At 43.0% G+C, this 12,185-nt stretch overlaps 2 protein-coding genes across 5 annotated transcripts in view; one reads left to right on the plus strand and one right to left on the minus strand.

The window, feature by feature from the left end:
• The window catches only part of MED23 (mediator complex subunit 23), a 39,385-nt gene extending 36,251 nt beyond the window's left edge, over positions 1–3,134 (minus strand). For 3 of the 4 annotated variants that reach the window (XR_012651647.1, XM_075035716.1, XM_075035715.1), the window contains exon 1: positions 2,985–3,134. Coding sequence is in view for 2 of the 4 variants with exons in the window: in XM_075035716.1 (XP_074891817.1) it covers positions 2,985–3,044 (60 nt within the window). In the remaining 2 variants the exon portion in view is untranslated. The remainder of the gene's footprint in view (positions 1–2,984) is intronic. The other variant, XM_075035717.1, reaches the window with a different exon arrangement.
• A 7,150-nt stretch (positions 3,135–10,284) lies between these two features.
• Positions 10,285–12,185, plus strand: part of ENPP3 (ectonucleotide pyrophosphatase/phosphodiesterase 3) — a 42,293-nt gene continuing 40,392 nt past the window's right edge. The window contains exon 1 of the mRNA XM_075036791.1: positions 10,285–10,431. Coding sequence (XP_074892892.1) covers positions 10,315–10,431 — 117 coding nt within the window. The 5' untranslated portion in view covers positions 10,285–10,314. The remainder of the gene's footprint in view (positions 10,432–12,185) is intronic.

Raw genomic sequence — 12,185 nt, forward strand, 5'->3', positions numbered from 1 at the left:
GTTTACTTCCCAAAGTTGCAGAAATTGTTCAATTCTGTTATTGCAGCTCTTTTTTCATACTTTCAAAAAAATAGTATTTTTGAATCCCATTAAATTTTTGCCCCACTTATGTTCCACGACACTCAGTTACACAAATCAATTATATACAGTTACTTTCTCATCTGAGTTTAGATTCATTGCTTTTTAAATTCCATTGAATGATTATACGGTCTTGTACTAGGTGCAAGACTATCTATGAATATCCAATTTATCTTCTCTAAAACATCCCCACCCTTTTTTTTTTTTAAACTCCCTTTTGCTGAAATGTTTCTACATCATTATTCTAATACATCAGCAAAGAGATTCTGGAAAATACTATCTTACAACTTTTTCTACCGTCTCTAAGAATTTCATATTATACTCAGATGTGATCTGTAACTGACCACTATGTATTTTTATATTGTGGAAATAAGAGCATGTAACAAAATAAACTTTCTGGTGATCCTTTTCAATCATACAGCCTAGAATCATACAGCCTGTCAGTGCTACTCACAGCTTTCTCAAGAAGCAAAAGAGAAACCGATACTCATCTGTTCTGCACAGAAACTTAGGTAAGTTTCGCTGCTGTCCACCAAGTCGGTAACAGCAGCAGTGAAAGTAACAACTTGATATTTTCTCAGTTATGGCTTCAAAAATGCAATGAAATTTTGTAAGGGCCTTTTATTTTGTTCCATAAAAATTTTAAGCAAATAACATTGCTTCAAAACAGGCAATGTGACAACACAGTCAAATCACAATGTTAAACAGGTGAAAACATAATCTGAATTGACAGCGCCAAAATGAGAAATCAATTGGGTATGGACAATTAATATGCTACGAGCAACTTAACATCATTCCAAGAAAAGTACATCATGCATTTTATAATGCAAACTTAAAACAGAAAGAAAACCCCAACCTTCCCTCTACTGAAATTCATCATACAGACATCATTTTCAATTACACTTTTCTGTGAGACCTACATATTCTTTCCAGTTCAGACAATTTGACCAGCCTTTTCTGTCAGAAACGTCAGTCAGGCTCCTGTTCAGGCCCTTATCAGCTACTGTCACCCCCATGTTCCCGACCATGAAGTGTTCACATCAACCAAGAAACTCATTCATTTGTGCTCTACAAAACAATGACTTAATGACCCAATGACTTGGGTTCACAAAGGGAAAGTCCTGTTTAACTAATCTGATACCCTTCTACGATAAGGTCACCTGCCTAGTAGACAAAGGGAAGGCAGTGGATGTAGTTTTTCTGGATTTTATAAGGCTTTTAGTACTGTCCCTCACAGCATCCTTCTGGACAAGTTGTCCAACTGTGGGATGAGCGGGTTCACAGTGTGCTAGGTGAAGAGATGGCTGAAGGGCAGACCTCAAAGTGCTGCAGTGAATGGGGCTGCATCTGGCTGGCGACCGGTCACCAGGAGTGCTCCTCAGGGTTCAATTCTATGACCAGTCCTGTTCAATATATTTATCAACGACCTGGATGCAGGAGTTGAATGCACCATTAGCAAGTCTGATGATGATACCAAACTGGGAGGTGCTGTTGACTCTCTTGACGGACAAGACGCCTTGCAGAGGGATCCAGATTGGAACACTGGGCAATGATTAATGGGATGAAATTTAACAAGTTGGATCCTGCACCTAACATGGAGTAATGCCAGGCACAAGTATAAACTGGGAGAGGAGTGGCTGGAGAGCAGCCCTGCAAAAAGGGATCTGGTGGTGCTGGTCAGCAGTAGGCTCAATATGAGCCAGCAGTGTGCCCTGGCAGCCAAGGGACCAAACTGCATCCTGCATCAAACACAGTATAACCAGCTGGTCAAAAGAGGTGATTATCCAACTGTATTCAGCATTGGCGCGGCCTCACCTCGAGTACTGTGTGAAGTTCTGGGCCCCACAATTTAAGAAGGATGTGAAGGTCCTTGAATGTGTCCAGAGGAGGGCAACAAAGCTGGTGAAAGGGCTGGAAGGAATGTCCTATGAGGAGCGGCTGAGGTGTCCAGGTTTGTCTAGTTTGGAGAAAAGAGGCTGAGGGGTGACCTCATTGCTCTCTACAGCTTCCTGAGGAGGGGAAGTGGAGGGGGAGTACTGATCTCTTCTCCCTCGGATCCAGAGATAGGACACGTGGGAATGGTTCACAGCTGCACCAGGGGAGGTTCCAACTGGATATTAGGAACCATTTATTTACAGAGAAGGTGGTCAAACACTGGAACAGGCTTCCCAGAGAGGTGGTCAATGCCCCAGGCCTGTCAGTGTTTAAGAGACGTTTGGACAATGCCCTTAATTAACATGTTTTAACTTTTGGCCCCGAAGTGGCCCGGCAGTTGGACTAGATGGTCATTGTAGGTCCCTTCCAACTGAAATAGTCTATCCTAGTCTATTCTAGTCTAATGACCTACCGAACTATGCTTCATTTTGGAGGTATCACTGTGCTGGTGTACTTCCACGATTCGCTCACACTGTTATGTTGGCTGAAGAAGAATGTCTCCTCAAGACATTCCTCTTCTCATAGTCTCCTTTGAGATGTCTCCTTAAACTGCTTCCACAGTGAACTCAGCACACTATAATTCGGTTTGGGGTAAGCAATCTGCCTCCCCGTTTTACGCCCAGTCCTACTCTCCGTCAGCCTCCTTACAGAAACTCAGCAGAGGAAGGATTTCAGCCCTGAGAAGCCACCTCCCCTCCACCGACCTCCCGGGTGGGGGTGACAGCACGAACGCACTACCGCCGAAGCCGACGGCGACGTTTCACACCCCCGGGGGTTCAACGCACGAAGTGCGCCAGGAAAATCAGAAACTTCTTTCTCCGCTGTTTTTTTATCTTCTTCAGGACGGCTCCCCCGACCCCTCCCCGGGGGAGCGCGGCAGGCCGCGGGGCCCCCGACAAGCCCGGCCCCGGGCCGGCCCGCCCACAACGCTCCCCCCCGCCCCCGCGGCGGCGCTCCGGGGACGGACTCACCACCACCTCCTCGAAGATGCTCTGTAGCTGGGTCTCCATAGGCACCATGGGGATCGCCATGATGCCGGGCCGGGCCCCACAGGCCGAGCGGCGGCCCCCACCGGGCCCTCTGTCAGGCGGAGACAGAGACGGCGGCGCGGCGCGGCGCCCCCCTCCCCCGCCGGAAGCTCCGTCCCTGATCCCGCTCCCCCGGAAGCGACTGCTCGCCCCGTCCGGCCGTTCCGGCGGCGGCGGCAGCGTTCCGGGCGGCGCCGCCCGCCTCTCCCTGCCCGGTGCCGGGCTCGGCGGCTGCAGGCCCTGCCCCTGCCCCTGCCCCTGCCCCTGCCCCTGCCCCTCTCCCCGCGACTGACGGCCCGGGACCCCTTCCTGGGGGTGGGGGAGGAAGCGGGAACCGAGGGCGAAGGGGGGAGAGCAACGGCCATTTAAAATTTGGGAGTTGTTGTTTTTAGGGAAATATTTGCTTAGGCGTCTTTGTTCTTTGAATAATCTATTCTTAGAATAATTTGACAAAATGCCTGTTCTGGTTCTTACAGTAAGGATCCCTTACGTTGTTGTGGGACTAGAGTTTGCTGTAATTACTATAAAGTTAGAATTATTCACTCCTATAAAAAGTCATAAAGACAGAATAAACTGAAAATGCATTTTTCCGAAAACATCTGAGGATACTTTATATATGTGCAATGGGCTTTAGCTTAAAAATATACGTAAAATTTCAAATCAAGACAGTTTTTTTAAATTTTTGTGGCTCTCTGACACTCTTTTTATATAGAGTCATCTGTGGCTGTTTGGGCATGAACCTAAATTCAGCTAGTGCTGGTAACTAGATAGAAATTTATGTCTGCACAGAAGAATAAAGCTGATCATCCCAAATTCTAACTGATAGATGAAGGCCTCAGAGCAGTGAGAAATTAACAATTCCAGGCTTGGAGTTGAGTGGAAAATAAGAAGACTGTACCCATAGGGGAAAAGCTTACATGGAATTGGGTAGAGGATTGTTTGTTGTAAACGTAAACAGCTTTTGTGTAAACAGGCCTAGAAGGATACATAACATAAGCAATAAGAAATGTAAGTAAGTTTTAAAAAAGTACCTCACGAAATCGTGATATGTGGGGCACCAGCACTTGCACAGCTAGTAGAGATATGTGCTGTAGCCAACAGGCAGTAGTACACATGATGGAAGTCAGTGCATTCTTGTCAGCAATGGGAAATACCTGGTTGGGAAACTAATGCTTACCTGTTGTTGTGGTTTAACCCTAGCCAGCACCTAAGCAAGCACCACGCAGCCACTCACTCAGTCCCCCCCCACCCAGTGGGATGGGGGAAAGAATTGGGAAAAAACAAGTAAAACTCATGGGTTGAGATAAGAACAGTTTAATAGAACAGAAAGGAAGAAAATAATAAAAATAATAATAAAAAAAATTGACAACAATAATAAAAAGGATTGGAATATACAAAACAAGTGATGCACAATACAGTTGTTCACCCCTCGCCAACCAATGCCCAGTTATTTCCTGAGCAGCGATCCACCTCAGGCCAACTCCCCCAGTTTATATACTGGGCATGATATCATATGGTATGCAATACCCCTTTGGCCAGTTTGGGTCAGCTGTCCTGGCTGTGTCCCCTCCAAGTTTCTTGTGCCCCTCCAGCCTTCTTGCTGGCTGGGCATGAGAAGCTGAAAAATCCTTGACTTTTACGTACATATACATGTAATAAATGATCATTGGAAACAGAGGATATAATTGAAGGTCCTTTTGTACTTGCTTGTGTTGCTCTTATAATTGGGTTGCCCTCAGTCTTAACACAAAGCTATTCTGTAAGAAACATTCATTATACTCCTCACTGTGTGCTTATTTAAAGTGTGTTGCAGTACAATCTGACATGCCCTTGGATGTCCCATCAACATCTACTGTCAGTACTTGCCTGCCCTGGGCAGACTGGCTCATAATTTATCAAAATGGCAATGCCTGGGGTAGGTGTCTACTCTAATTCTATGCCCAGCTCCTAAGCCATTCCCATAGTGACCCATAACAGGACTGGAAATGAAGTCCAAAAGAGGTTGTTTTACTTGTCATTATGTCTTACCCTTATTTTGAGGACCAGTCTACTATTACTTTTGTCTGCCTTACCACTCTGTCACACTCACTGGCTAACAGCCATTCCTAACGGTGCCTTGGACTCCAGATCTTGATCCAACCTTAATATGTACCAAGCCACAATCTGTCCACAACTTTGTGCCTAATAGGACTTTATCCTGATTTTAGGTCATTAACCAACATTCATTCTAAACTGTACTTACCATGCCAGCCCAAATCTAACTGGTTTATTAGACAGACTTGGTCTAACCTTAACTAGAGTCCTGGTCCACAACTTGGCCCAAATACTTTACCCAATTTTGAGTTTTAAAAGTGGACCACGTGATAGCTTTGAACCCCCTAAGAGGTCCCAACAGTGATTTATCTCCTAAATTAACCCCTCATCTAACCAGACCTTATTTTAACAAAACTGAACTATCTATGATCCTACTTTCAGCAGAGAATCTAGTCATTGGGATGGAGCTGAGGGCCAGGGGTGCCACAGTAAGGGAAGGGTGCTTTGCCTAAGGGAACCAAATGTCCAAGAGGAGGAACCATAAAGATCTTAGGCCCAGGGACTGTACCGCAGTGCCTCTGCCAAGGCATGAAGCCCTGTCAGGCTCTGTGTATTAGGTAACACAGAGCCACGAGCCTCACCAAACAAGGAAGAAAAGCAGCATTGGCATGAGGAAGGAATGACCCTTTCTTCATCCAGAGACAGAAAAGGAAATGCACTTTTCAAAATGTGTGTAAATGTCATGTTACTCTGGCAAAAAAAACCCCTTTATCAAAATAACCATTTGTTTAAGGATGATAAACATTTGGCTGAAGAAAAATGTCTCCTCAAGACATTCTCCTTCTCATAGTCTCCTTTGAAATGTCTCCTTAAACTGCTTATTCCACAGTGAACTCAGCACACTATAATTGTGGAAAAATGGTTAAGCTTTGAGGTGTTTTTTTGTAAGTGAGTACCATTCACTTTAGAAGATGGGTGACAAATGAGTATAAAGGTGTCTTTTAACTGATGATATATGAGGTCTGTCTAGTTCCTGATGGCCTTAGAGGACTTTCAGCTCCTTTATATTAGTAGCTTAAAACTACGGGAATCGTAGTGAAAATTGAAAGCAGCCACAACATAATGCTATTCAGAAACGTCTCTCCGTGTTTCCCCAAGGTGCTTGTTAACATGTATATGGCACAGATGTCCTGCCTGTGTTCTTCAAAGCCATCTTCCCATTTCTGGAAGTGCCAGATGAACTGAGGACGGCAATTTGACTATAGGGGAATGGGTTTGTCTGTACCCTAGCCCTGCATTTGTATAGTGTCAGACTGTACGCAGACTGGTCACTTAAATTTGTGATTCAGTAACTGAGAACAGAAAGAATAATTGCTAATTATTTCCTTCTTCCCTGTTGTTTTCTTTACTCTTAAGTATTGATCACATGGATTGCTTTTTTTTATGTGAATTGTCTTTTGGTAGGGATGAAAAGAAGTATTTTTAAACATGTGAGGCCCTTGATCTTTAAACAGAAAAGTCTGGTTTCTTGGTCAATGTTTATAAAGTTTTATATTCTTATTTTATCAGTGAGAAATTTTATAGAAATTCATCACGTGGGCAGTAACATTTGTGAAATGAGAGCAATGATTATGTAAAAGTAGCTAAATCAAATATATGAGATCACATCCTGTTCCACTTCCTATATTATTTTCTTCTATATCAATAGGAGCAGAAATTCACCCTGGGTGGCTACACTGATGATTCACACTCTCAAAGGTCAAATTTGCTACTTCTGTAAATTTATGTATTGATTTTGGCTGGAATAGAGTTAATTTTCTTCATAGTAGCTTGTATGGTGCTATGTTTTGGATTTGTGATGAAAACTGTTGATAAGCCCCCCTTGTTTTAGCTGTTGCTGAGCAGTACTTCCACAGCTTCAAGGCCTTCTCTGCGGGTCGGCTGGGGGTGCACAAGAGGTTGGGAGGGGGCACAGCTGGGACAGCTGACCCCAACTGGCCAATGGGGTACCCCACACCATATGATGTTGTACTCAGCAGTAAAACCTTGGGGGAAAAAAGGAGGAAGGGGGGAGAGTCAAAGTTACATTGTTCGTCTTCGCAAGTAACCATTATGCATGGTGGAACCCTGCTTTCCTGGAAGTGGCTGAATACCTGCCTGCTGAAGGGAAGTAGTGATGAATTCCTGATGCTGTTTTGCTTGCATGTGCAGCTTTGCTTTACCTATAAAACTGTCTTTATCTCAACTCACAAGTTTTCTCACTTTTAGCCTTATGATTGCCCCTCCCATCCCACTGGGGGTGGGTGGGGGGAAGCAAGGGGCTGAGCTGCCTGCTGGGGTTAACCCACAAGAGTGCTTTTTGATACCCAGTGTAGGGCCAGAAGGGTTCAAGATAACAGATTTGATCGGAATGTGCTAGACCAGATTTATAGCTGGTACAGCTGTTTAGCTATTAATCAGCAGGCTCCTGCGCTTGCCCCGGGACTTGCTTGCTTTGCTGTATTGTATATTAGAGTCTAGTGATTGTTTAGTGCCTGCTGTTTCTGTAGCGCTTATCATTTTTGCTGTGCCTGGGAACATTTTGATAACAGTGCTGGCCACATGCCTGGGCTGGCATATGGCCAGGGCATTGCTGCTGTTCCCGTACTGCTGTAGTAGGCATGTTGTAACTACAGTCTGAACTCCAGCTGAAGGGACTGTGACCTGTGAGTAACTCCATGCTGGAGCAGATGCACCCCAAAGCATCTGTGTCTGTGGACAGGTCCACAGTGGAGCAGGTACACCCCTGAATAATAGAATCATAGAATCATAGAATCATTAGGTTGGAAAAGACCTTTAAGATCATCGAGTCCAACTGTCAACCCAACACTGCCAAGTCCGCCACAAAACCATGTCCCTAAGCACCATGTCTACACATCTTTTAAACACCTCCAGGGATGGTGACTCCACCACTTCCCTGGGCAGCCTGTTCCAATGCTTGACAACCCTTTCAGTGAAGAAATTTTTCCTAATATCCAATCTAAACCTCCCCTGGCACAACTTGAGGCCATTTCCTCTCGTCCTGTCACTAGTTACTTGATAGAAGAGACTAGCACCCACCTCGCTACAACTTTGTTTCCGGTAGTTGTAGAGAGCGATAATGTCTCCTCTCAGCCTCCTTCTCTCCAGACTAAACAGCTCCAGTTCCCTCAGCCGCTCCTCATAAGACTTGTGCTCTAGACCCTTCACCAGCTTCGTTGCCCTTCTCTGGACACGCTCCAGCACCTCACTGTCTCTCTTGTAGTGAGGGGCCCAAAACTGAACACAGCACTCGAGGTGCGGCCTCACCAGTGCCGAGTACAGGGGGACAATCACTTTCCTACTCCTGCTGGCCACACTATTTCTGATACAGGCCAGGATGCTGTTGGCCTTCTTGGCCCCCCAGGCACACTGCCGGCTCATATTGAGCTGACTGTGGACCAACACCTCCGGGGTCCTTAAATTGCTGTAACCCATTGTTTGAGTTGCATGTTATAGGAAGCACTATAGCAGAAACCACCTGAACAGAGGACAAGTCTGACAAGAAGCCCTGCTAGTGTGACCCAACCTGAATAGGTTTTGGCAGCCAGTAACTCCACACAACACGCTGCCTCTCCTGTCCTGAGTAACCACTGTAACAGATGGAACCCTAGTCATGGAAGAAGTGAACTCACGGACAGTTTATGGACGTTTAACAGGGGTGGCCCATAGACTAAGGGAATGATATCTGTCTAAATATCAAAGGGGGCAGGGGGGTGGGTTGTGGTTAGTGGGATGTATTGCATAATGTGGGACGTGAGCATGGCACAAATGGTATAGAATAAAGGGTAGAGATTGTACAGGTTTGGGCTGTGATGGAATTAATTTTCTTCATACCAGCTCATATAGTACTATGTTTGGGGTTTTTTTTTTAATAATTATAAATATTATAAATTACAGCTCATGTGGTGCTCAGCTTTAGAATCAGATCAACATTTCAATAGTTATACTTGTGTAGCCCTAGTAGGCTATGAAGGTACATTTTCATAACAAACAACCCTTCCATTAACCACCAAATTGAAAAACAAATAGATTTCAAATTATACTTAAACAAAACCTTTTTGTTTTTTATTGAATTTTGTCCTGGTTTCAGCTGGGATAGAGTTAACTGTCTTCCTAGTAGCTGGTGCAGTGCTATGTTTTGAGTTCAGTATGTGAAGAATGTTGATAACACTGATGTTTTCAGTTGTTGCTCAGTAGTGTTTAGACTATAGTCAAGGATTTTTCAGCTTCTCATGCCCAGCCAGGGCACCTGACCCAAACTGGCCAACAGTGTATTTCATACCATGTGACGTCCCATCTAGTTCAGGAACTGGGAAGGGGTGGGGGGGGGAATCGCCACTCGGGGACTGGCTGGGTGTCGGTCGGCGGGTGGTGAGCAATTGCCCTGCGCATCATTTGTACATTCCAATCCTTTTATTACTACTGTTGTCATTTTATTAGTGTTATCATTATCATTATTAGTTTCTTCTTTTCTGTTCTATTAAACTGTTCTTATCTCAACCCACGAGTTTTACTTCTTTTCCCGATTTTCTCCCCCATCCCACTGGATGGGGGAGAGTGAGTGAGCGGCTGCGTGGTCCTTAGTTGCTGGCTGGGGTTAAACCATGACAAATTTGATTTGGCTCTATGCCATTTTTTTTTAACAAATACATCTATCACTACTGAAAAAAACATGTAACAAGCTGAAAGAAGTATGTGACAAAGATGGATTGGAACTAAATGCGAGGAATCATCTGGTGCTAAATAAGGGAAGGGACCTGAAAAGACAGGCGTGGCACAGAGCAGGAATTAAGAAACTGTCTACTTTCATATTTGTTTCGTTTAACATATTTAACACTTCCTTTGAAGATAACGAATACTCTGGATGACAAGTTTTTAACCAAATAGTTGAAGTACTTGAATTTGTGTCAGAGTTTACCTAATGTCATCCTTATCTTGAAATGTGACAGACAGTTTCTCTGTACACAGATAACGCTTTTCAGCCTTTGACCTTTCTGAGTCATTTTCCTGCTTACTTTGGCTTGCCACAGACCTGATGCAAAAACTAGGATCTCATAAAAAACCTATGAACAAAGTACATACACACTTGAAGAAAGAGTAGCATCTTAGTAGCAGCTAAACCAGCTGGTGAGGCTGAGGAACACAGCATACGCACAGCCAAGAGGCAGATCTTGGCAATATGGAGCTTCAGGATGATATCATCAGGCATCAAAGAGAACATTTGGATGAGGTGTCTTTAAAACCAACAAAGTATGTGAAGAGGAAAACCCTTCTGAAATACAAAGCCATCTGTGCTGTAAGTAGGTGCTGTTCTTCAGGGCTACTAGTTTAACAATTGTCAAATCTGGAGAATTTTTAGAACTTTTGTTGTATTAATATAAACATTCAGGGTCGCTTGTTAATTGGTGCTTGAAGTTTTACTGCATGAATGCACTAACATCACTGGCAGATTTCTAAAGTTCTTCTGGTACTTACCAAGCGAATTTGCTTTTTTTCTGGCAGTTAACTGCACTTTTTGTTTTATTACGATAACCTGACAGTTCTTTTGCACAGCAAAGACATTACTTCAATACTTTATTTTATACATTTGTTTAAAAGTGATGCGTTTGTGGCCAAAGCAGTTCTTTTCTGCTTACTTTTTTATCTTTGGATATGTCATTAACAAAACAGAACATGTAGGCAAGGCGTTGGTGAAAAACACACAGGAAGCAGGGCATGGGAAAAGACTTATGAACCATTTTGTACAGTATTATCAGTCCCACATCTCGAATATTGTGTCAAATCTTTCCCTCTTCCCCAGGGCTTTAAAAGTCATGAAGCTGCCTTGTAAATAATAATGTGGGGGGGTTTTGTTACATTTTTTAAATCTTTTGTTGTAGCCAATACACAGTTTCAAGCTTCTGTTTGTGACCAAAAAAGAAACAAACATTAAATATATATATATGTATGTGTATATGTTTGCACAAGCTCTTGCATCTGTAAATTGGAATTTAAAGCAAATGACAGGTACTGATTTTAGAAAGACTCAAACTTAATTTTGAAAACAGTCCTGTGAAAAAGAGATTCAAGTTATGACACTGTTCAGGTCTGTCATCAGAACAATTTCACATAGTACTACTTCCTATTTAATGCTGCATTGTGCTAGGATTGCCTAAAATATGAAGGAAATATTGGAAATGGAGAAAAAAAGAGAGGATTAAGAGACTTTTTTTTCCTTAAGTCTTCAGTAAAAATAAATGAATCATGAGAAACAATGTGGGAAAAATGGCTAAATATGAAGGAAAGTAAATTATACTTTCAAGAGGTACTTGGAAGAGTAAAGTAAGAAATTTAAGTATCCTAAAACATATTCATTCTTTCAAATGCACTAGTTTTCAAATGCCTGCCTGTATGAAAAAAACAAAATCTAAATATTGGAGGTGTAAACTGTTAATATTCTACACCATTTATCTACATTTTTGAGAAACTATATGCCTGAAGTACTTCCTTGGCAACTTTTTCCTGAAAGCTTAGGCAAAGAATTGTGTACTCACAAATAGTAGTCACACTGTCTAATAAGTCCTCCAGAGAACAGAGCATATGCATTAGGAACAACTTTTTTATGAATAAGTAGCCATAGTCCTGAATTTAGACATAGAAGTTAGCTGTGGGAAGTCTGAAGATTTGAATAGGCAGTACCAATGTTATTTCACCTTAAGGATGAACGTCCCAAAATCAAGGGTCTTTGTGTAAATGCTGTAATAAATGCAGCATCTCATCTGTATACCTGATATGAGTTTTTGGTTTTTACTTCAGCTCTCTCATTGCTTGTAGCAGTGAGAATGTTTGCTGCTGTAATAGCTCTACTTTCAATTTAGTGTCATCTATTTATTTCAATTACAAATGTGAATCTGTGATATGCATTTTCTTTCCCATCATTGCCTTAGTGAAATGGAAAGTGCATACACTATGAAATACTCTGAGATGGTTGTCACTTTTCACTGCACCTTTCAGCCAGCATACATCACCATTCATCTTGAGAGTCCGTTAAGCTGATAGAGGCCTCCTCAA

This window comes from Buteo buteo, chromosome 9, assembly GCF_964188355.1.
Source record: "Buteo buteo chromosome 9, bButBut1.hap1.1, whole genome shotgun sequence".
NCBI classification, from domain to species: Eukaryota; Metazoa; Chordata; class Aves; order Accipitriformes; family Accipitridae; genus Buteo; species Buteo buteo.